General features: G+C 37.3%; 7 protein-coding genes across 12 annotated transcripts; 4 read left to right on the top strand and 3 right to left on the bottom strand.

Annotated features, from left to right (window-relative positions):
- The first annotated feature begins 367 nt into the window (after positions 1-367).
- LOC106365435 (pirin-like protein At1g50590) lies at positions 368-2,175 on the top strand. The gene is made up of 5 exons (XM_048781831.1): positions 368-623; positions 700-738; positions 1,101-1,129; positions 1,222-1,403; positions 1,511-2,175. Exons 1-5 carry the CDS (start codon positions 461-463, stop codon positions 2,031-2,033), a joined length of 936 nt encoding a protein of 311 aa, XP_048637788.1. The 5' UTR covers positions 368-460; the 3' UTR covers positions 2,034-2,175.
- A 658-nt stretch (positions 2,176-2,833) lies between these two features.
- LOC106369311 lies at positions 2,834-4,537 on the top strand. Its single transcript, XM_013809450.3, has 4 exons — positions 2,834-3,183; positions 3,460-3,588; positions 3,680-3,864; positions 3,934-4,537. The coding sequence occupies exons 1-4, from the start codon at positions 2,980-2,982 to the stop codon at positions 4,316-4,318; spliced, it is 903 nt and encodes a 300-aa protein (XP_013664904.2). The 5' UTR covers positions 2,834-2,979; the 3' UTR covers positions 4,319-4,537.
- Positions 4,538-6,295: 1,758 nt separating this feature from the next.
- LOC106406393 lies at positions 6,296-8,989 on the top strand. 3 transcript variants are annotated; one of them, XM_048781834.1, is made up of 3 exons: positions 6,478-6,649; positions 7,406-7,460; positions 7,593-8,989. In XM_048781834.1, the coding sequence occupies exon 3, from the start codon at positions 7,601-7,603 to the stop codon at positions 8,813-8,815; it is 1,215 nt and encodes a 404-aa protein (XP_048637791.1). In that variant the 5' UTR covers positions 6,478-6,649; positions 7,406-7,460; positions 7,593-7,600; the 3' UTR covers positions 8,816-8,989. The 3 variants fall into 3 exon arrangements, with proteins under 3 accessions (XP_013702499.2, XP_048637791.1, XP_013702500.2); XM_013847045.3 differs by lacking the exon at positions 7,406-7,460 and having other exon boundaries at positions 6,296-6,649; XM_013847046.3 differs by lacking the exons at positions 6,478-6,649; positions 7,406-7,460 and adding an exon at positions 6,691-6,946.
- On the bottom strand, positions 8,924-11,830 carry LOC106402768 (cytochrome P450 705A22-like). 3 transcript variants are annotated; one of them, XM_048781833.1, is made up of 3 exons: positions 10,228-11,830; positions 9,481-10,156; positions 8,924-9,277 (listed from the first exon to the last, which is right to left on the bottom strand). In XM_048781833.1, exons 1-2 carry the CDS (start codon positions 11,137-11,139, stop codon positions 9,515-9,517), a joined length of 1,554 nt encoding a protein of 517 aa, XP_048637790.1. In that variant the 5' UTR covers positions 11,140-11,830; the 3' UTR covers positions 8,924-9,277; positions 9,481-9,514. The 3 variants fall into 3 exon arrangements, with proteins under 3 accessions (XP_048637790.1, XP_048637789.1, XP_013699009.2); XM_048781832.1 differs by having other exon boundaries at positions 9,054-9,277; positions 9,472-10,156; positions 10,228-11,829; XM_013843555.3 differs by lacking the exon at positions 8,924-9,277 and having other exon boundaries at positions 9,322-10,156; positions 10,228-11,829.
- A 226-nt stretch (positions 11,831-12,056) lies between these two features.
- Positions 12,057-14,730, bottom strand: LOC106402924 (pseudouridine-5'-phosphate glycosidase-like). Its single transcript, XM_048781835.1, has 12 exons — positions 14,526-14,730; positions 14,333-14,426; positions 14,125-14,235; positions 13,878-13,960; positions 13,516-13,575; positions 13,380-13,440; positions 13,125-13,231; positions 12,976-13,053; positions 12,851-12,896; positions 12,644-12,764; positions 12,455-12,540; positions 12,057-12,310 (listed from the first exon to the last, which is right to left on the bottom strand). The coding sequence occupies exons 1-12, from the start codon at positions 14,604-14,606 to the stop codon at positions 12,240-12,242; spliced, it is 999 nt and encodes a 332-aa protein (XP_048637792.1). The 5' UTR covers positions 14,607-14,730; the 3' UTR covers positions 12,057-12,239.
- A 1,849-nt stretch (positions 14,731-16,579) lies between these two features.
- Positions 16,580-17,910, bottom strand: LOC125610099 (AP2/ERF and B3 domain-containing transcription factor At1g51120-like). Its single transcript, XM_048781836.1, has one exon. It carries the CDS (start codon positions 17,603-17,605, stop codon positions 16,580-16,582), a length of 1,026 nt encoding a protein of 341 aa, XP_048637793.1. The 5' UTR covers positions 17,606-17,910.
- A 1,920-nt stretch (positions 17,911-19,830) lies between these two features.
- LOC106404272 lies at positions 19,831-22,131 on the top strand. Of its 2 annotated transcripts, none has more exons than XM_048781839.1 (2): positions 19,831-21,056; positions 21,166-21,429. In XM_048781839.1, the coding sequence occupies exons 1-2, from the start codon at positions 19,926-19,928 to the stop codon at positions 21,283-21,285; spliced, it is 1,251 nt and encodes a 416-aa protein (XP_048637796.1). In that variant the 5' UTR covers positions 19,831-19,925; the 3' UTR covers positions 21,286-21,429. The 2 variants fall into 2 exon arrangements, with proteins under 2 accessions (XP_048637796.1, XP_048637795.1); XM_048781838.1 differs by adding an exon at positions 21,667-22,131 and having other exon boundaries at positions 19,835-21,434.
- Positions 22,132-22,518: the final 387 nt, after the last annotated feature.

Raw genomic sequence — 22,518 nt, forward strand, 5'->3', positions numbered from 1 at the left:
ATGCAATAATCCACCACGGGGTCCATTAACGAAATAAGAGATGATAGATATGATCCATTCACTTTTTTCTTTCTACCAAAACATTTCGAATGAAACATCTTTATTGAGAGATACTAAAGAGAGGATGATGAATTGATGACGTAATACTAACCATTGATAATTTTAATTCAAATCTTTCTTGCTTCATACATCTGATGAAGTTACTATCTATTGTTTTTAACATTTTATTAAGCAAAAAAGGAACTTATTTGTATAATCAAAATTAGCTAATGTTTTAAAAGAAAAGAGAAGGCGTCTTAAACCAAAATAAAACCCCTTTAAGACAATTGACTTGTAAATCATCTTCTTAAATTTGGCCAACTGTCAACACAACAACTCTTTCCTTACTCTATATAAATATTAATACACATCTTCGCCAACAAAGAAAACATATTCTTCACTAACTCTCTCTTAGAGATTCATGATGCCAATCTCAGAGGAAGCTTCTGGTAAGAAGAGGTTAGTTGTTAAGAAGCTTTTCGCTAGACAGCAACACGAAGGGTTTGGTGCTGTTGTAAGAAGAAGCATCGGAAGGTTTGAGTTAAGATACTTCGACCCATTTCTTGTTTTGGATGAGTTCTCAGGTTAGTTTTTCTTCTTTTCTTGCTCAGAATCCAACTTGTCAGAGATTAATAATACAAACATCTTTCAAAATTTCAGTTACGGCTCCTGCAGGGTTCCCAGATCATCCACATAGAGGTTGGTTTACTTAATCCAATATTATGTTACAAAAAAAAAAAAGAAGTTAATCCTATATTCTTAACGTGATTTACACGTTTGCGTTTGTGTTTACATGAGTATTTTTACTTATATCTATTTTTTCAGTTTTCGTGAAAAATGCAACCACCTTTCATTTGCGTTTGACATTTAGTTTTTTACTATAAACAAATAATTTGATTAAAATATTTTCTTTTGAGGTTTAAATTTTGTTACAATACTCAAGTTGTGGTATAAACGATCGAGGCATTACTATAAACAGAGCATGACTACTAACCAACTCTATTGCTATATATCATTGTTCTTTCGTGTTTAATATTTTTTTGTTCTTTTTTCAAAAACAGGATTTGAGACGGTCACTTACATGTTAGAGGTATTGATCTCTTTTCACATCTTCATATTTAATTTCACAAAAAAAACGCCAAACGTTAATTCATGATGTTTTATTGTATCTGTTATACATAGGGAGAGATTTTGCATGAAGACTGTGAAGGACACAAAGGGGTGATAAGGGAAGGAGGATTACAATGGATGACGGCAGGAAAAGGCATAGTTCACTCTGAAATGCCTTCTTCCAACGGTAATGGCACTACTACTCACAACAAAGGCTTGCAGCTTTGGATCAATCTTTCCTCAAAACATAAACTGTAAGCTTCTTTTTATGTAAAAAAATATTCATATAGGTAACCATTGCATAGCAATGAGTGCAGTGATCAATGGTTTTTATATATTATGTTTCTTCTTACTTCTTCAGAGTAATGCCGAGTTATCAAGAGATTGAGAGCAAAGATATAGCAGAAGCAGAGAAAGACGGTGTGAGAGTAAGAATCATAGCAGGAGAATGGAATGGAGTTAAGTCAAAGATCTGCACAAGAACACCAACAATGTATTTTGACTTCACTCTCTCACCTGGTTCTAAAATCTCTCAACACATTCCACTTCACTGGAACGCGTTTGTCTATGTTCTTCAAGGCCACGGTCACTTTGGGGATGCTAGGTCACAACATTCAGCCGCTTCTGCGCATCACATGCTGATTCTAGGCCTAGGTGGTGACCGGTTAGAGGCTTGGAACGGTTCTGATTCTGGTCTGCCGCTTCGGTTTATCCTTGTTGGTGGTGAGCCTATAGGTGAACCAGTGGTTCAGTTTGGTCCATTTGTTATGAACACACAGGAAGAGATTGACCAAACCATTGATGATTTTGAGAATTTTACCAATGGATTCGAGAAAGCTAGACATTGGAAGTCTCAAGCTGCTTCTGACTTGGGATTCTTCTAATACTTAACAAATTGTTTTAATATCTTTTTACCTTATAATTGTTTATTTTTCTTGATTTCTTTTTCCATTATCCAATGTTATTTTTAATTATTTGTATTTTGATATCTCCATTTATTAGAAATAAGGAATTGTTTTATAAATCCATTTTAGATATTCAACATATTAAAAGGAAAATAAATGTGTTATATCTCTAATTATTTATTTTCTATAAATTTTTCTGTTTCTGATTGATATATTTCATTTCAAAATATTAATAAATGAAACTTTCTTACTTTATATTTAAGATCGTAAAATGCTATGCAAAATAAAAATATTTTAAGAATTATTATTTCAAAATATTAATAAATGAAACTTTCTAAACTTTATATTTAAGATTGTAAAATGCTATGCAAAATAAAAATATTTAAGAAATGTTATTTTCAAAATTTTGTTGTGGAGTAAACAGTATAACAAGACAATGCTGTGATTTTAATCTTAACCGAAATGAACCTAAATTTTTGTTTTCAATTCAATTCCGGTTATTATTCTGCTTCAATTAAGTTGGTTAAAAAAATTGGTTATCAGTTTAATTTAGTTCGACAGTCGATTAATTTGATTTTTATTCTCTTCTGAAAGAAACCATAACCAAACTAAGAGAAAAAATCTGTTAAATCAATTTTCATTAACAAACTAACTGAATATCAAACACACTCAAATCAATTTCGTTCGGTTCAGTTAAGCACAATTTTGTACTAACAAAAAAACCAAAAATCCGAACCGAACTAACTGTTCCAACTTCCAAGCAAACCTGAAGCCCAACCAGAGATTCCCACATTGAACCGGAACCACAATGGTTCACAAAGCCACCTACTGACTGATGAGACAAGAGTATCAAAGGTTGCTCCGCCCCCGGCAGCCCTTTCTTCGACAACCTCTGAAGTAGCTACGAACCGCAGAGCATCAGAAAATGGAGGTTTCTATGTTGGGTTCCTCACGGAGTTTCCTATTATCCTCGAAGACACTAACACCGAAACCCACAAGCTCTTTGAGAGAAAGAGGCCAAAGTTGTCTGAAAATGAGAGTTGGTAATCCAATTAGGACATACTCAGCTAGATCCCTCAAATGCAGCTCTGTCTCTGAGGATTTCGTTGAGAGAAGTAGCCCACTTCAGGTAAATCTTGGAACTACAACTGTGTTTTGTCATAGACTGTTGGAACTTTCAACGTTGTCCATTAAGTTTTGTTTTGATTGCTAATCTTGTAGTAGAATAACACCTTAGAACAAGCTTCATCATAGGATAAAAATCGAAACTTTATGTTATCTCTCCTGTAAAGTCTTGGCCTTTTTGGTTGAATTGAATGAGGAAGTTTCTTGAATAGTAGACTATGTGAGCTGTTGATTCTCTATCTTATCTTATTCCTTTTGAAAATTCTCGCTTGTATGAAAGGTTAAGAAAGAGCTAGAGACTTGCTTCGACCTCATACACAGGCTTGGGAGAGGGATCCTCTACTTAGGTTCCGCTAGAATCCAACCAAACCATTCACATTACCTGCAATCACAAGAGCTCAGCAGAGAAGTAAGTAGGACCCCTGAAACTCCACAAGAACTTAGTGTTATTAAAATTACAATGTAGAGTTTTTTTAAAAGAGATGTGTGTATTTGATCAGGCAGCGAATCTGTTGGACTGTACTACATGGTCTGGAGCTGGACCAGGACTCATGGACGCTGTGACTAAAGGTGCTTTGGAAGCTGAGAAACCCGTCGGTGGCATCAAAATAGAAAAAGAAGCTGGTGAATGGACCGCCTCCAAGGTTCATCCTTATCTCCCTCCTCAAAACTATCACACTTGCAGGTAACTTAGCTAACACACTTCTTCTTACTCTTGAGTGATCCCGATAACGTCGTTGGAATCAATGTTTAGGTTCTTCTCGGCGAGAAAGCATGGATTGGTGGACGCAGTGGTTAGAAACAATGTTTCTGACAAGACAGCGGTGATTGCATTGCCAGGAGGCATTGGCACGCTCGACGAGATGTTCGAGATTTTGGCATTGGTTCAGCTCAAAAGGATTGGCTCCGTGTTGCCAGTTCCATTCATTGTGATGAACTATGATTCTTTCTACTCAAAGCTGTTTGAGTTCATTGAGAGTTGCGAAGACTTGGGAACTGTTTATAAAGGAGAAGTCTCTGCGTTGTGGAAGGTATGCAACAGCAACTCTGAAGCTTTGACATACTTAGCTGAGTTCTATGAATTGCCGTATGGTTGTACAAAACCTGAAACTGAACTTAGAGAAACTGCTTGTGGATGATCATCCGTTTCTTAGCTCGTTTTTGGGGTTTCCACTGTAAGAGAAAATATTTGTGAACATGGACAACACTTCTGATGGGTATGTGTGTGTGTAGTTTATGTAGTACCACTGAGATTTCTCATTGTTGTCACTTCCATCTTGTGTTTCTTCTCTTAGCGCTACATTGTATTTTGATATGAACCTATTCTCTACTAAGCCATAACCAAGCTTTAATAATTACCCTAAATAGCATTGAAACATTTTTTTTGTTCCATGATTAGCACAGAAGAGAATTTTTTTTTTCAAATAGCATTAACTAAAAGTTCTATAAAAAATTAATTTTAGATTTAGATTTGAGTTTAGTGGTTAGATTTAGATTTTTTTGTTCCATAATTAGCACAGAAGAGAAAACAATTCTCAAAATAGGATTAACTAAAAGTTCTAAAAAAAATTAATTTTATATTTGGGTTTGTGTTTAATGATTAGGATTTAGAGTTTAGTATTTATGGCTAGAATTAGGGTAATGATTTAGGATTTGTAGTTGGTCATTTTTACTTTTTAATTAGTGCTATTTTGTGAATTTTATTCATGTGCTACTTTTGTCATAATTTGTTTCTTATGCTATATAAGTCATTTGGCCTTAATAATTTAGAGATTTGATTGGCTTTTCTGCCACCAATAGCAAACGCTGGGTTTTTTTAGGGGTTGAGGTTGCAACTCTTTTTACATCATTATGGAAACCCATCCGAACAGACCAAACATCAAAGGAAGCATACCAAAGCAACCATGTTGGTTTCTTTGTGTGTAGTTTTGTAAATAACACTCAGATTCTTCATTCTAGTCACTTCCACCTTGTGTTTCTTTTCTTAGCTCTAGTGAGTGGTTTTTCCACTACCAACAACAAACACTACGATGTGGGAGGTTGCAGAACCAATTCGAACAGTATCTTAATTTTTAAGCTACAAATGTTTTAATACGTTTTAACCGCGCCAGAGCCAAACAATTATCTTGTAAAGGAACCACACCAAAGTTAATCAACTTGGTCCATGCTAATACCAAAAGGAAAAGAAAAAAGAGAGAAATTCTTGGCTTCACCCCCTAGGTGAACCTAGAGGTTCACCAACCAATAGTGGTTGAGTATTTGATATTTGATATCTTTTAAAAAAGGAAATAAAATTGAATTTCCAAATATGATATAAATTTTTAAAATAAAATAATAAAAATACATAAATATAGTTACAAAAAATAAATAAATAAATATTGTTAAAATGTTAGCAAAATACTAAATCCTATACCCTAAATTCTAAACTCCAAACCCTAAATTATAAACCTTAAATCTTGGATAAACCGTAAACCATTGGAAAATTTTAAACCCTAAATCATACATCAAAACTAAATCTTAATAACACTAAACCCTAAACCTTAATCACTAAACCCTAAACCCTTGGATAAAGCCTGAACCCTTGGATAAATCATAAACTCTAAATCAAAAATATTTAAAATTAAACCCTAGAGTTTATGATTTATTCAAGGGTTCAGAGTTTACCCAAGGGTTCATAGTTTACCCAAGGGTTTAGGGTTTAGTGATTAGGATTTAGGGTTTAGTGTTATTAAAATTTAGTTTTTAGTGTATGATTTAGGGTTTAAGATTTTCCAACGTTTAGAGTTTATCCAAAGTTTAAGGTTTAATGTTTAGGGTTTAGGATTTAGGGTATAGGGTTTAATATTTTGCTGAAGATTTAACAATATTTATTTATTTATTTTTTGTAACTATTTTTATGTATTTTTATTATTTTATTTTAAAGATATAATCTAATTTGGATATTCAATTTTATTTCCTTTTTTAAAAGATATCAAATTTCAAATACTCAATCACTATTGGTTGGTGAACCTAGAGGTTCACCATAGGGGGTGAACCCAAGTATTTCTCGAAAAAAGATACAAACTTTAAAGATATTTTCTTTATAAAAGGGTAAGTTTCACTAGAAGCTTTAAGAGCCGTTGTGATGTGTAGAAATTGGAATACAAACAAAAAAAAGAAATGAATACAAACAAAAAACTCCACAAAAAAGGAGAGGCGTCTGTAATCCGTGGATCGTGCTTGCCTACCTAGAAAAGTCTTCTTCATATTCGTCTTTTGTATGAATATTAAAACAGCAATAAACGCAATTATTGTTCCTCTCTTTACACTTTCTAATTCCACCTTCATCTTCTCCTTCTCTATCTCAAAGCTCAAGAAAGATAAAAAAACAAAACCTCAGCGCAAAATTCAAGAAGAAGAAAGAAAGAAAGAAAACAGAGGAAAGCTTTCTTCTTTTTTGACCCTTTTCTTCTCCTCCCAAAGATTTAAAGGTTATAAGCAGAGCCTTAACTTCTTCTTTATATTGAATTAAAAGTTTTAGTCTTTTTCTTAACTTTAATCCTTTAATTCTGGAACATTCGTCCTCGTCCCTTGGTTTGTGGGCGGTTTGTTTGTTTCCTCGAGAAAGTTGACTCCTTTCTTGGAATCTGTCTATGCCCTTTTTGTCTTTGTTGTGTGTTTAAAGGATGCTTCTCTGCTTGATTGTTTGTTTTATAAATAAGTTAGTGAGTTGAGTTAAGCTCCCTCTGGATCATAATCAAAGTTATTAGCTTTTTGCTTCGGATCAGGTAATAAATTTGTTTGAGGAGGAGTTCTTGAGCTTTGCTTCTTATTACATAATCTTAAAAGGTTCTATAATTTGCCAGAGATTTGATTAAAATAGCTTCTGTTAAGACAAGTTTTTGTTTCTTGTGATAGGGTTTAAGTTTGTGTTTATTTACTTAGTTGTGTTGAGAGTTCAGACCGAACTTTTATTGGTATAGTTCCAGTTCAACTGCTGTCTTATTGTTTGTTTGTTTGCAGTTTCCGTTTGAGGAGTTCCTTGAGCTTTGCTTCTAATTACATCATCTTAAAGTTCTGTAATCTGTCAGAGATTAGATTAGTTTCTGTTAAGAAAAGTTTTTGTTTCCTGTGATATAGTTTAAGTTTGTGTGTATTTGCTTAGTTGTGTTGAGAGTTCAGACCGAACTTTTGTTGGGATAATTCCAGTTCAACTGCTGTCTTATTGTTTGTTGGTTTGTTTGCAGTTTCTGCTGTTTGAGGAGTTCCTTGAGCTTTGCTTCTACTTACATCATCTTTTAAGTTCTGTAATTGATTCACTTCTGTTAAGACAAGTCTTTGTTTCTTGTGATAGGGTTTGAGTTTGTGGTGTATGTGCTTAGTTGTGTAGAGAGTTTAAACCAATTGAGCTGCTGTCTTTTTGTTTGTTTGCAGTTTCTGTAATGGAGTCTCCACAGTCTGTGGCCTCAACCTTCAACGGTATCCACTTGAACGGCAACGATGAAAGCAGCACAAAGAAAGCTGATTCAGACAGCTTCATGGGTGTGCTTGAGGTTTTTGTTCACCAAGCCAGGGACATCCAAAACATCTGCATCTACCATAAGCAAGATGTGTACGCTAAGCTCTCTCTCACAAGCGATCCCGAGAGCTCCTTGTCCACGAAGATCATCAACGGTGGAGGAAGAAACCCTGTCTTCGACGATACTCTCCAGTTCCATGTGAAGAGTGTTGATTGCTCGCTCAAGTGTGAGATATACATGATGAGCCGCGTGAGGAACTATCTCGAGGATCAGTTGCTTGGTTTCGCTCTTGTCCCTTTGTCTGAAGTGATTGTGAGGAATGGGAAGCTGGAGAAAGAGTTCTCTCTTTCTTCAACCGATTTGTTTCACTCTCCTGCAGGTTTCGTTGAGTTGTCTCTCTCCTACGCTGGAGAGTTCCCTGAGGTGATGCACATCCCTGCGGCGGTTCCAACGGTGGATGAGACAGAGATGGTTTCTATCGAGGTTGATGAGTCTGAGTTTTTGGATCCGAAGATTGTCTGTGAGAACAATCAGATGGTGTCTAGTTACTTGGCCACTCCTTGTACTGATTCTGATGATTTTGTGAGCTCTGAAGGCGGCTTTGTTGAAGTAAACAGCGTTCAGACTACAGTTGTTGACACTGTTGAAGAAGCAGCAGCAGCTCCAGCAGGTACTGACTTCACAAACGGAATCTCTTCTCCATCCATTGCAGTTAGCTCCGGTTCCTCGGGCACTCATGATGATTTGGTACTATCAAGCAAAGGCAAAGAATCAGGTTCAGACCAAGAAGTGAAGAAGCAGCTATCATCAAGTGAAGAAAACAACTCAGGTTCAGACCAAGGAGCGAAGAAGCCAGCAGATCCCATCAAGAACGGTGATTTAGATAAGGAGGATGGTGAAGAGGTTGTGAAACCGATTCTGACAGTGAACTTTGAACAACCAGAGCAAAAGGTGGTGCAGCAAGATATTGTTGACATGTACACAAAGAGCTTGCAGCAGTTCACTGAATCACTTGCTAAGATGAAACTGCCTTTGGACATGGATAGCCCAACACAATCAGAGAACTCAAGCTCCTCCCAGCAGACGCCAAAGAGCGCGAACTCCCGTGTTTTCTATGGCAGTAGAGCCTTCTTTTGAAGAAGCTTTGGAGGCAATCACAAAGGACTAAGGAGTAGCAACTAATGAAAGTGTAATAATAAGTTGAAAGTTAGACTTATCTAAAAATGTGTAACTATTATTGCCTTCAGCTTTTCTTGTTATCTGCAACTTTTTTTCTAATTTAGTACTAAAATCTCGCAACCTTGTCCTGTACTTAAACGTGTTTATCTAACAGATGTACACTAAGACAACAAGTTCTGTTATAAACAGTGCAAGGAGAAGTCTCTTCTGTGTTAACCATTGATACTCCACTCAAAACACTGTACCATTGCTCCAACGGCTACCCCAAAGCTTGCACCAGTTCAATGAATCACTGGCTAAGATGAAACTCCCTTTCGACATCCATAGCCCGACTCAATCAGAGAACTCAAGTTCCTCCCAGCAAAGATAAAGTGCAAGAGCTCATGTGTTTTCTATTGGCAGTAGAGCCTTCTTCTGAAGCTGGAAACACAACTTTATCATCAGAATTCAGAAGTAGTGAAAAGTATAATGATAACTTAAAAGTAGACAATCTAAATTGTGCAACCATATTTCTTGTTATCTGCAACTTTTCACAATCACCATCCCTTATTTAACAGATGTCACAGACATAAAAACAAGTAGTTATGTTATGAATGGTACAAAAACAACGTTACCAGACATACTGTGTGTCTGCAACTTCAACAGCACATATCAAACTCAACCATCAACTGGCTCAAAGCTGGCTGAAGAGTGAACTCGAGCAACAAGAGTGCATTTAAGTGGATGAGCCATGCGCAGGGTCATATCTCCAGTCTCTTCCATGTTCACCTTATTTCCATTAACACTCCAGTCAAAACACTGCACCATTGTTCCAACGGCTACTCCAATAAAGATATAACCTAAGTTTGTTCCAGGGCATCCTCTTCTACCGCTCCCAAAAGGAAGGTAGTTCAAAGCTAACTGCTCTCTCATCTCTTCTTTCCCCTTTGAAGGAGAAACCATGAACCTCTCCGGCTGAAACTCGTCTGGTTCCTCCCATGAATCCGGATCTCGCATCACCGCGTAAGAGTTTATGATCATAGTAGTGTTCTGTGGTATGTAAAACTCTCCGATCTTGCATCCTTCCGCTGCAGTCCTCACCAAGATTGGCGAATGAGGGTGTAGTCTTAGCCCTTCCTTCACCACAGCCTGCAGATACGGCAGGTTTGAGAGATCTGTCTCTTGAACAAACCTCGTTTTCCCTACAACAGATTCAATCTCTTCTCTCAAAGTTTTAAGAATCTCAGGGTGGTTAATCAGTTCAGCCATTATCCACTGTGTAGTTTGTGCTGAAGTATCAGTGCCTCCAAGTAAAAGCTCCTACAACCAGTGAACAATTCTTTAAGATAAAGACACTTTGAATGATCCTTAAGCAAAACTCAGAACAGTACCACAAAAAGCGCTTTGATCTGGTTCCTTGAAATCTTAAACTCAGCGTTATCATCTGCACAAACATCCAACAGAACATCCACCATGTCTCTGTCCTCTTTCTGATTCGGATTCTCTTCATGTTCCTTAATAATCTTCTCCAGCAACTCATCATACCTCTGTGAGACCTCCATGATCTCCTTCTCAAACAGCAAGATCCCAACCTTCTTGAGAAGTCGACCAACCGTGCTAGCTATAAGGAACTTCCTCACCAAACCATGTGACTCAGTCACCAAGCTTCTGATTTGTTCCGCTTCACCGTCCTCCTCAGAGCATTTCCTCCCCATGATCATCCTGCAAATGGTGTTATTCGTCAGCTTCATCATCTCTTCACCAACATCAACAGCTTCATTCCTTGCCGCCTTGTCAAAGAGCATAGCACGGAATGTCTTGAGTTCTTCCCCGCGGATGAGCCGTGTCCGCTCGAGAGAATGAGAACCGAGAAGCTTTGTGACTAACAGCTTCTTCATGAACTTCCAGTAATCTCCATAAGGCGCTGAGACAAAACCAAAAGATCCAAACAGTAATGATTTTTCCATTATAGGAACCTCACGGTCACGGGTAGCAAAGTTCAGGCCGTTGATGCTCAAGACTTCGTGGGCCATGGAGCCTGATGAGACTAGAACGATTGGGATATTGAAAGCACGGAGGTGAAGGAGAGGACCATACTTGGAAGAGACTTTGTGAAATGATTTGTGAGTTGGAACAGAGAGGAGATGGTGCAGATGACCAATGACAGGTAGAGATGGTGGACTCGGAGGTAGATCATAGTCTTTTTGTTTCTTGAAGAAGAAAGCAGACAGGCAGAAGCGTGTGAGGAGCCATAGGAAGGTGAAGATGAAGCATAGCTGAAAGTCAACGGTGATTGCAGCCATTGTTGTCAAAAAACTGCAGCGAGAGAGAGAGTCCGATGAGGCAGAAATAGATATACTCTCTAGATCAGAGCTTTGTTTGAGAACCTTTGTGATATACTATAATTTAATAATACAATAGTTTATTCTTTAGAGAAAGTTGCACAAGGAGACAGATCAGGTTCCACATGATAAAATAAAAATATTCATAAAACATGTGAAAAAAAAAATAACACTGCTCTCTCTCTCTTATCTCTTTAAAATCTTTTAGAGAGAGAGAGGCGATCCGTTTATCGCCGGCTCCGCCGGCTGTTTATCTCCGGTTTCGATGTTCTCCGACTGGATCTGACTCTGGCGACGCTCGTTTCCTTTTGAGGTCGTCCGGCTTTTGTCTTCGGTGTCCTCGCTTGATCTCTCGGTGTTGGACATCCGACTTTTGTCTCCGCATCGCGATCTTCTCGATTGGTGATGGCGGCTCCTCACCGGGCTTATCCCGGTTCGTTGATTTGCGCTTCCTGTCTCTTCACCGCTCAATCATCTCTCTTCTCTCTGCTTCGGTTCATGCTGGATGAGCGAAGTTGTTGAGTTGATTGTAGATGATTGTTTTTTGAAGCGTCAATCCGGTGTGCGGCTTGGATCTTGAGAAGATCGCTCCGTCTGAGCTTTCTTCACTAATCTGTCTCCGCCGACGGTGGAGATCCGTCGTAGCTCCTCTCTGCCTCCGGAAGAAGCAAGCTGGCTTTCGGTCTGACGCGTGTCCATTGAGCGCAGGGCGTTCGAACACGTGGTACTGCTTGTCGGGTTTCTTCTTCGACGGTTTTCTTTTTGGGCTGACGGCCCAAGAAGTTTGATGTATAGTTGGCCATTGTTTCGGCCTTTCGTTTCTTTTGTTGTTGGGCTTTGGTTCGATTTGGGCTTTAGTCCTTTAATAAAATTCCCAGTTGACAAAAAAAAAAAAAAAAAAAAACATGTGAAAATATGTTGAAAAAGAGTTTTTTGGGTTCAAGAAACAATCTTTCACAAGCAACACTAAAACACTGGATAACTACCAATCTAAAACATCTTTGATCTGTCCTGAATCATGAACCTGAGCCTGAGATTGAGCTTGAGGTTGATAAGGAAGCTCACACCAGCTGAGAAAGTGCTACTGCAATCTGAGAACCGATAAGGGCATTGTTTTTCACAAGCGCAATATCTGAAACTGTGTCAAGGAGAACTCAAGATCTACAATGCTAAGACATTGCTGTTTCTGAAAGGGTTTGGATTGGATACAGATATAAAATTTTGAACTACTTAAAATGATTAGACATTAAGGGAACCACATATAGAGAAAGGATACTTGCTGCAAGTGAGGTGCCTCCAGTTAACTCATTTACCCGTGCAAGTAAGAATGGAGTTTCTGCATTTCCAGTAACGTTTTGTTCCCTAGCCAAAACCAAATTCAAATTTCAGACTCTGACAAAATAAGAAAAAAGAAAGCAAAGCTCTTAAAAGTATTATTATGATGCAAACTTTTTTTTCTTATGACCTTGCTTCTGTAAGAGCACGCTGTGTTGCTGATTCAATAAGATTTCCGGCAGCTGAATGCTGTTTTGGGATTGGAACAGCGAATAGAATCCCTGCCTTACGGTTTAACTTCATGTTTGCATCTGACAAAAGCAGTTTTACCAGGTGGTAAGGGATCAAAGCTCATATATTAGTGAAAAATTAAAAGGTTGAGACAGTCTACTCTTGCCTATTACACGAGCACAGTCTTCAGGGCTATCAACTCGGGAAGGTGCCTACAGAAGTCATCAGAACTAAATATCTAAGTAGAAGAACTAAGTGATTGAGTTCAGTGCTAATGGACGATTTTTGCACCTTACAGCCGCTTTTCTCTGTGAAAAATGCCGGAAACTCATCGCTCTTGTATGCAGCAACATACACTTCTTGAGTTTCCTGCATTGTCAATGAATGGCTCTAGTGAAAACTTAACTATTAAATGTTGGACTAATATGCATTGACTATACCAAATATTCAAGAGTCTTTGGAATATCCAGTATTGATTTAACGCCTGCTGATATCACTGCTATAGGAGTCCTTCCAAGTGCAGTAAGATCAGATGATATGTCCATAGCTGCATCACAACGACACAATATAGCAGGCCATTAAGGAGTGCATACTGGCTTGGCTTTGACAGTACTCAACAGAATCATCTAAACAGAGTTTCTAACCATGTAAATGAAAATTTGGAACTAAAAGTAGAAAATAGACATGAATCTTACTATGGTTGGCATGCCTATGCACACCTCCTATCCCGCCGGTTACAAAAACTTGGATGCCAACCTACAACAACCAATATGTTTTGGATGAAATTAGTAAAAATATACGAAAGAAAGATATATCAACAAATTGAGTTACCATTGAAGCGAAAAACAACGTTGCAGAGACTGTAGTTGCACCATTTGCTCTTGTTGCCACCTGAAGTAAAGCATTGTACGTATTACATGGAAGAACCAAAAAAACTCTCCTTTGATTGAAAAGTAAATAACGTGTTGGTCAATAAAAGCCAGTTTAAAATAAGGTAGGTTAAAGAAGCTAGGTTGAGGTGATCGATGTAATTTAATTTTATGAACTATTGAAGAATATTTTCCGACAAACTTAATCTTAAGAAATAGCAAGTCTTATGCTCCTCCTGGTTGTACTAAACTACTGATGAAAATTATGATGGTGCAATAAGTAGAGAGCCACCAGAAGTGAAGAGAGCTTATAGAGTGACTCACAACATGTGGTATGTCCCTGCCTGCAGTCTTTTGAACACTCTTCCCAAGAGATGCAAGACGTTCTAGTTCTTCTTCGTTCAGACCTGTTTTACTACAAATCAGCATAGAAGATAACACCTACAAGAGTCTCTACTGCTTTTTGATCCTTTGCCTAATAAGAGTTTCTACATCCAAGTTGGGTTTCCAGGTTACTATAAACTACCAAAGATGTTGTAAAAATATTACGATTCAAACAAAGTTAACTCACCTATGCAAGGCACTCCGTTCAAGATAGCTATTGTTGCAGGGACTGCACCATTTTCTCTCACAATTGACTCAACCTCTTTTGCTGTTTGCAGATTTTGAGGGTAAGGCATCCCTACAAAATGCACAGTTGAAAATAAGACCAAAGATCAAAGAATCCAATTTGAAACCAAACAAAAAGCATAGCAATGGATTGGACAAAACAAACAAACCATGGGAGATAATGGTTGACTCAAGAGCTACCACAGCACGTCCATTGGATATGGCGTCAGATACTTGTGGAGATATCTTGACCAGACTCCTTAGCTGCTTCAAAACAAGTAGTGAAGAGAAAGAAAAAAATCAAGATCAGAGTAAGAGACTTTAAAAACGAAATTGAGAAGAAAAAAGGTTGAATTATTTTACCTTGTTGTTGGCTTCAAGAGGGGAGATATGATTCTGGAGAGTTGAGAGTCTAGAAAGAGAGGACGAAGAATATGAAGCCATTTCTCTCTGAACCAACGGAAAGATTCTCCCTTTATGTGTTTTTGATTATCTTTACTGACAAACACAGTGGGTATATATACGAACACACTCAGATCTTTACTCAAATCTACAGAAGAAGAATATTCACATAAGTGATAGTGATAACGACTACTAGGGTATGTATATTAACAGAATTATATTATACTCCTTTTACCAGAAAAAAAAAGAATTATATTATAGTGTCAAATTTCGAAATTCTTAAATAAAACTTCCAAAGTTTTATTTTAAATTTAAATATTTAAATCTATAAAATAAATAATTTTTTTAAAACAATGTTTTTAGTTGTGTGATATTTATAAAAAAATCTATTTTTATTTTTTATTCAAACAGTAAGAAATTTTCAGAAGTCCACAAATTTGAGAGAATTTTAATATGTATTAAATCTTAAGGTAATTTAAGAAGAGTATTGAGTAAATTTTGTAAAACAATTGTTTCAAAATCTAACAAGATTTGAAGAAATTGCAAGGTGCAACCGTTGATTAATCCTTAGCTTCCTATCCTAGGCCCGTTGTTCCAATATGATTTGATTAGCTGACCAAACGGAGTCTATTGGTCGAACCAGAAACTAGTTAAAGCACCGTCCTACAAAACTGAAGAGCAAGCAGTCTCAGCTTAAGCAACCTCTTCCAAACCCAAGAGTCATTCGAAGATGTCTTTAGAGACCAAAAAGCTCTTGTTTTGTAGATGAATATCCCACTGCCGTTCTGACCAGAGAGATCCTTTCCTGGACAGCAAATTTAGATGAATCTTATACAAAGGACTTGGTTCCAAATTAAAAAAAACTTCTTAGTCCTAGCCCTCCCTCAGTCTTAGGTAAGCACACGAGTGACCAAGACACCTTTACAATACCACACTTGTCTATATTTCCAGACCATAAGAAGCGAGCACAAAGGGATTCCATGCATTTAATACAGCCCTTCGGAAGTAAGAAAGCCGGCAGCATTCCTGTCCTCCAGAACCTTCTAACACCAGTTTACTTCCAGTTTTCCTCGACACTGCATATAGAATATATATCCAATGCCTATATGATGTGATGAATACTGCCTCATTACTTTAGGACCCACATTGTATTTACTTTAGGGTACTTCTTGTATAAGATATAAAGTAGATTTTTATGCTAGTTGTTTGTTCATCAAACATACTCCATTACCCTCTACTAATATTGGAACTGTTATTGCAAAAATCTACTGCCAATAACAGTTCAAGGGGGTTAACTTGACTAACCTTATAGAGGACGACCTTTGTGGAGCTGGCATAATCCCTTGGACCACAGTACTATGCTAATATTTTTAGATGCAAACAACTATCCGAAACTGGAGCTCAACAGGTCAGCCTATGTGCACTATATCCTCCATTTGCATGACTCTCATTATCCCCATTGTGATTTATGTAGTAGTCAACAAGTGACATGATTAAAATTATCGTTGCCTAGTTTAACAGGTGTATCCAGAGGCTAGTGCTAAACTCAGTCTAGTTATATCACTATCGCTTTCAGCTTCCCTGCTTTCGTTACTGTTGAAGGATTCATTTTAGGAAAAACTTTTTTATGCTTTGAGAAAAAATGTCTCAGCATGAGATCCGTCTCCAATGTTATGTTTCTGAGCCTTTCTTTTTCAGATGTTTAAGGTTTGGAACATAAATTATTTGTCCTTTGGTTTCACAGATGTTACTTGATACATTAATAGATGCTTTAGTGGTTTGCATTATTTGGTGTCTTGAAGTGATAGAGAAGAAATAAGAAAGACGAGGGACTAAGCTTGGGGTTTAGAAACCTTTTTGTTATTTTGAAAATTAAGATTTGAGTCTATTAATTTTAAAATATATTATTTTCGCATAATTTTATTTTCTTTCCAATTTTTAGAATCTATTATTTTTGATACAGATATATATATATATATATATATATATATATATATATATATATATTCTTTGAACTATTGGATCCTAACACCAAACAACATAAAACCTCCTTTGTTCTCCTCTGGTTTGGCTTCTTCTTCACCTCCTAACTTCGAGTTAATCTCTGGTTTCATTACATCATCAGAACTGTTATTATGAACTGTCTTGTTTACTTCCTCATCAGTGACCGCTGAGTTGTTGTCTGAAAAGTAATGAACATCGATCATCAAGAACTTTTTGCTCTGACCTTCTAATGTAGGAACATCACAAGTGTAAAAAGTGACCAAATCTTTCTCCTTGAGTCTCTTCTCCTTAACGAAACCAATCCATCCTCTTGTAAGGACAAAGCTCTGGCTACTAGTCCAGTAACAATACCTAAACTTCCATGGTCTCATCTCTCTGTCATAAAACAAAACCTCAACATCTTCTACTATTTCACCCTCTTCTCTTTCGCTTATGAAAGGCAAATACTTCACCGCATACTTCTTCGGTATCACAAGCCTGTTGAGTTTCCCTACGTCGCTCGCTGTCAGTTCCTTCTGAAAAAGCTGCGTGCATGAGAAGCACTTGTTGGATTCTTCATCTCTTCGGTTCTGTTTTGATACAATCTGAGAACGGTTTTTGAGAAACTCTTTGAACTCGCGTTGGTAAGAGCCGTCTTTGATCATGTTCAGGACAGCTTCTGTTGTGTAGCCTTTTTGAAACACCGGTTCGTGGACCGTTAAATCAGACCAAGGGAAGTTTCTTTGCGAGTTTGCGTCGAAAGCTCGAAGCTTGATGGATGCACTGTCATAAGACATGGCGGCTTCAGCAGCTGATTTGAAAGTACCGAGCCATATACGTTTGTGGTCTACGTAAATCTGAGCACCCCAGTGACCGTTTTGATGCTGAACAACTCCCTTGTACTTTGTCTTGTCTGATGCGGAAACTGGTGCTTTGTCGGTGGTGGGTGGTTCGTTAAGTCTCATACGTTTCTTGACAGGTAAGTAAGAGTCGGTTGTTGTGTTTAAAGTCTCTGACTTTGCAACGTCCATTGGAATAGCAGAGGATACTAGAAACATAGCCGAGTTGGATTGTGAAGGAAGCAAAGAGAAAGACAATGTCGAACTTTAAACAGAGGCGTAACTTGTAGGAATAGTCAGTGCTATGTTTCTTTAAATTTGTGTTGTTGCGTTGCATGAGTAGTGGGGTATTTAACAAGGAATGAGTTTCCGTTTTCTTGCAATGTTACATTTAGAAAAGGAAATAATAGAGGACTAAGACAGCTGTAAATGTCAAATTAACTTTAAGAGTTTTATGTTAAATTTAATCATTAACATTTTCTCATCCCATGTGCAGTGGTTCGTATTTTCCTTTTGTTAATTTGGTTTTTGTTTACTGATTGGTTAAACTGAAATTATATATCTTAGACAAACAAGAAAGTTGACAAACTTCATGTTACAAAAATTAAAAAAACAGTGGGTAATTTTGGTTTACTGTTGCCTGGGTAATGAGTTAAGTGCAAAGCCCAAATAAAATAAAAAAAGCTTCAAAGAATTTTGTTAAAACGAAACAACAAATTATGGTTTCATATTCGTACCGAGTATATATCTTCTTTGGTTATGGGTCCGAAACTTCAGACAAATCACACTTTCTGATGAAAATTGTTTCGGATTAGGATTCATAACCAAGAAACGTGTTTCCTTAACTGAGTGCTTCTGCCTACCCATAACCAAATATTCGGTGTCACTTATTTATTCTCGTGATTGTAAAAAAATCTGCCTTGGTAATCATGTAAATTGTTACAGAAAAAAAACATTTTTTAATTTGTTTTTATTTTCATTCATCCACGAGAATATTAAGTAGAAACACAGATTTGGTTTTTCTTTAAAAAATTGTTTTATTCACTTTTCTAGTATTTAATACTGGATGGAAGCTTCATTGATCAAGTAGTTTGACTACGAATTAACTAATGCTAATCTGAGGCCCAAGCAGTTTATCATAAATTAATAGAGAAAACTTTACAAAAAAGATATCTATATTATTAAAACTGAAGTACAAATTAAGTTTGTTTTTTTTTTGGTAGGTACAAATTAAGTTTGTTTGGAAACATGGATGACAATGTTATATGAGAATTGTTTGAAAACTTGGATAGCAGTATATGTATTTTCTTTTATTTATACATTTAGTCATTGCATTTATAATAAGTTACGTATTTCTTTTTGTATTTTTTTTTATTTACAGATTCTACCACTACATTTAAAATCAATTTAAATTAATTAATTACAATTCTAAAACTTATCTAAACAAATCAATATTCATATATTGATCATTATTAATATTGTACAAATATTACTAAATAAAAAAATTTCTATTTCATTTAATTTAGCCAAACACATTAAAATAATTTTTTTATTTGTTTACGGAATCAGTTAGGAATAGACATTCAGGTGTATCCATTTAAGTACGGGTTGTTTCTTTCGAGTAAAGATTTTTTGGGGTTTGAAATATCCTTTTAGGTACTTCCTTTTTGTATTTCTTTTTATTTATGGATTCTACCACTGCATTTAAATTTAATTTAAATTAACTAATTACAATTCCAAAACTTATCTAAACAAATCGATATTCATATATTGATTATTATTATTAATATTGTAAAAATATTACTAAATAATTTTTTTTCTATTTCACTTAATTTAGCCAAACACATAAATATATATCTATACATATATTTATTTGTTTACGGAATCTGTTAGGCATAGACATTCGGGTACCCATTTAGGTACGGATCATTTTTTAGGGTATAGATTTTTTGGGTTTTGAAATTAGACCATGTTTGGATATAAATTTATGTGTGAGTTTCAAGTTGGATCTCCCGGGTCTGTATGAATTTGGTTATGATGCACATATAAGTAAAAATATTCAAATAACAAATGTATTTGAAAATGATTTGGATATTTGAACCAAAAATAATCACATTATCCGATTCGATCTGGATCTTTGGAATACAATTAGTTATATGAAGACATATCTAAAATATATTGCACTAATCATGAAAAACAAATATCAATGTATAAATACGTAAAAACTAATACCTGCGCGGGTGCGTGGATCAAACTCTAGTTAGTATTAAACAGTTTGTACAAATAAAACGATATTTATTGCCTCTAGAATAATTTTCATTTTAAACAGGAAAATAATTTTTTGTAAACAACTGGTTTAATGTTCTGAAAAAATCAATACGTACAACCCCGGCTTAAGATCCGGTACAATAATCCCGGTTAATGATTCTCAGGAATCTTTGGAACTGAACCACTTGTTTCCAGAAACATGTCGAAGATGAAAGAATCAAACAAACAGAGATCGATTTGTAAGAAGAAGTAGAAGACAGGTTCAGTAATTATGAATCCGATTTCATCCAGGCTCACCTCAGCCTCTCTTCTCCCTATCCCTCACACAATCTCCCTTATCTCCGCCATGTCCTTCTCCTCTTCTTCTTCAAAGTCCCTGAAAGTCCCTACCTTTAAGGAAGAAGACGAACAAGAGAAGCTGAGACAAGTTCTCAAGTACCACAACCAGACAAAACACTCCTTCACCAATTACGCAAGAGGCCCTCGAGGTCTCGACTGGGCTAATCAGCCAAACCCTTTTCGCAGATACCTCTCTTCTCCTCTCCTCCCTCTTCTCCATCACGACTCGGGCCACGACTCTGTTCTCTACTCTTCTCTCTTCGACTCCTCCTCGCTTCCTCCTCCAAAACCCATCTCTCTCTCCACAATCTCTCACCTCTTCCTCCACTCCCTCGCTCTCTCCGCCTGGAAAACCACCGGAGCCTCCACCTGGCCTCTCCGCGTCAACCCAAGCAGCGGTAACTTGCACCCCACGGAAGCTTACCTCATCTCTCCCCCCATCCCTTCGCTCTCCCACCTCCCTTTCGTCGCTCACTACGCTCCAAAGGAGCATTCTTTGGAGGTCAGAGCAAACCTCCCTTCTTCCTTCTTCCCCGAGTTCTTCCCTGAGAACTCTTTCCTCATCGGTGTCTCTTCCATCTTCTGGCGTGAGGCTTGGAAGTACGGAGAACGCGCGTTTCGGTACTGTAACCACGACGTGGGTCACGCCATCGCTGCTCTGGCCGTTGCAGCTGGAGAGCTGGGGTGGGAGTTGAAGCTTCTTGATGGATTAGGTAGTGATGATCTCAACGTGCTAATGAACCTCCCTGAAGTTCCGGAGATTGAATCTGAGCATCCTGACTGCTTGCTGCTTGTTTTCCCCAAGGGAGGAGGTAGAGATGTTGTTATTAACATAGATTACAAAGGAATAGCCTCTGCTATTAGAGAAGGGTTCACTAGTTTGGAGTGGAAAGGGACTCCTAATGTCCTGAGTAAAGAGCATTTGTGTTGGGACATTATCCACAAGACAGCTGAAGCAGTCAAGAAGCCTTCGTTGGTCTCAAACTCGTCTTTAATCGATGCTTCTTGCTTTAGAGGGAGTGGTGTGGTTAGCAGGAGTTCGTATAAGGAGTTAACAGTGAGTCAAGTTGTGAGGATGAGAAGAAGTGCGGTTGATATGGACGGTGTTACTTTTATTGACAAGTCTGCGTTTTACCAGATGTTGATGCATTGTCTTCCTTCTGGCTCTTCCACCAAGGGAGAGCAGCTTGCACTGCCCTTTCGTGCTCTTTCTTGGGACTGTGCTGAGGTTCATCTTGCTCTTTTTGTGCATAGAGTTTCGGGTTTGCCCAAGGGTTTGTATTTTCTGGTGAGAAACGAGGATCATCTCGGTGATCTCAAGAGAGCTATGAGGTCTGAGTTTGAGTGGAGGAGACCAGATGGTTTCCCTGAGGATCTTCCTCTGTATATGCTCGCCGAGGGTGATTGTCAAAGGCTGGCAAAAGGACTATCATGTCATCAGGTAATGAGTTTGGATATATAGAGTTGTGATGCATACAGTGTTCTAAAAATCGGTTTAGACGGAATCGATTTTTTAAAAAGAATCGATGCAAGGTGTTAAAAAAATCGGTCTAGACGCCCGCATAAGCAATAATTCTTTATAAAGAGTCTAACAACCGCCTAGCGATTTCTTGAACATTGGATGCATATAACTTGGATCTTTGTTGAACCATGGTAGTGGTTTGTTGATGCAGGACATTGCAGGGGATGGGTGCTTCAGCCTAGGGATGGTGGCTAGATTTGAGCCAGTGATGAGGGAGAAGGGCGCATGGATGTACCCTCGTCTGTTTTGGGAGACAGGTGTTGTTGGGCAAGTTTTGTACCTAGAAGCACATGCAATGGGGATATCAGCAACTGGGATAGGATGTTATTTTGATGATCCTGTTCATGAGGTTCTTGGGATTAAAGACTCAAGCTTTCAGAGTCTGTACCATTTTACAGTGGGAGGTCCGGTTTTAGACAAGCGGATCATGACTCTTCCTGCTTATCCTGGTCCCACCAGTGATGTCTAGATCATACTCTAGTCTTTGTTGAGTCTGTAAACAAATCTTGTTTTAGTGATTTATAGTGTAATAAAAGATACAACTCACATGAAGTTCTGTTCCAAACCGGTTCTTTAAAGAGGACACCCATTTATGATAATTTACTATTCAGCTAAAGCTTAAGTTTGGTAAATAATTTGAGTTTTGAAAGAAAAAGATGAGATTCTCTACAAGGTTTTAACGCTTGGGTTTGCAGGAGAGTGGGGGCACAAGACTGGAATGGATAAGAAAAGTTTCAAGTATTTTTGTTCAAAAAAAAAGTTCGCACAAGATTGTCTGCTTTAGTTTGTTGTGAGATGAGGTAAACGTTTTAACAACTACATCATCTGGTTGAAGTTTCTTGCATTTGAATCAAATGATTTGATGCATACTTTCTCCTGTTTAAAAACTAGGTGAAAGTAAACCCGGTTAACTACAAACACACATAAAAACACATTTATAACTCTTTACTAAACTTAAAATTTTGTTAATTTCTACTAGTTTACTACTAATCCTACAGTTAAT

Source organism: Brassica napus, chromosome A6 (genome assembly GCF_020379485.1).
Source record: "Brassica napus cultivar Da-Ae chromosome A6, Da-Ae, whole genome shotgun sequence".
In the NCBI taxonomy this organism is placed as follows: Eukaryota; Viridiplantae; Streptophyta; class Magnoliopsida; order Brassicales; family Brassicaceae; genus Brassica; species Brassica napus.

Coding starts and splice junctions, on each gene's coding strand:
- LOC106402924 (XM_048781835.1), bottom strand. CDS start 14,606: ATGGCTTCATATTCTTCGTCCTCTCTTTCTAGACTCTCAACTCTCCAG. Junction 14,427..14,525: donor CTCTTGAAGCCAACAACAAG/GTAAAATAATTC, acceptor GTTTTGAAGCAG/CTAAGGAGTCTGGTCAAGAT. Junction 13,232..13,379: donor GCATAGGCATGCCAACCATA/GTAAGATTCATG, acceptor GTTGTGATGCAG/CTATGGACATATCATCTGAT.
- LOC106404272 (XM_048781838.1), top strand. CDS start 19,926: ATGAATCCGATTTCATCCAGGCTCACCTCAGCCTCTCTTCTCCCTATC. Junction 21,435..21,666: donor AAGGACTATCATGTCATCAG/GTAATGAGTTTG, acceptor TTGTTGATGCAG/GACATTGCAGGGGATGGGTG.
- LOC106365435 (XM_048781831.1), top strand. CDS start 461: ATGATGCCAATCTCAGAGGAAGCTTCTGGTAAGAAGAGGTTAGTTGTT. Junction 624..699: donor TGTTTTGGATGAGTTCTCAG/GTTAGTTTTTCT, acceptor TCAAAATTTCAG/TTACGGCTCCTGCAGGGTTC. Junction 1,130..1,221: donor CGGTCACTTACATGTTAGAG/GTATTGATCTCT, acceptor TGTTATACATAG/GGAGAGATTTTGCATGAAGA.
- LOC125610099 (XM_048781836.1), bottom strand. CDS start 17,605: ATGTTTCTAGTATCCTCTGCTATTCCAATGGACGTTGCAAAGTCAGAG.
- LOC106406393 (XM_013847045.3), top strand. CDS start 6,439: ATGAATATTAAAACAGCAATAAACGCAATTATTGTTCCTCTCTTTACA. Junction 6,650..7,592: donor CTCCTCCCAAAGATTTAAAG/GTTATAAGCAGA, acceptor GTTTGTTTGCAG/TTTCTGTAATGGAGTCTCCA.
- LOC106402768 (XM_048781833.1), bottom strand. CDS start 11,139: ATGGCTGCAATCACCGTTGACTTTCAGCTATGCTTCATCTTCACCTTC. Junction 10,157..10,227: donor AGATCAAAGCGCTTTTTGTG/GTACTGTTCTGA, acceptor CACTGGTTGTAG/GAGCTTTTACTTGGAGGCAC.
- LOC106369311 (XM_013809450.3), top strand. CDS start 2,980: ATGGAGGTTTCTATGTTGGGTTCCTCACGGAGTTTCCTATTATCCTCG. Junction 3,184..3,459: donor AGAGAAGTAGCCCACTTCAG/GTAAATCTTGGA, acceptor CTTGTATGAAAG/GTTAAGAAAGAGCTAGAGAC. Junction 3,865..3,933: donor CAAAACTATCACACTTGCAG/GTAACTTAGCTA, acceptor ATCAATGTTTAG/GTTCTTCTCGGCGAGAAAGC.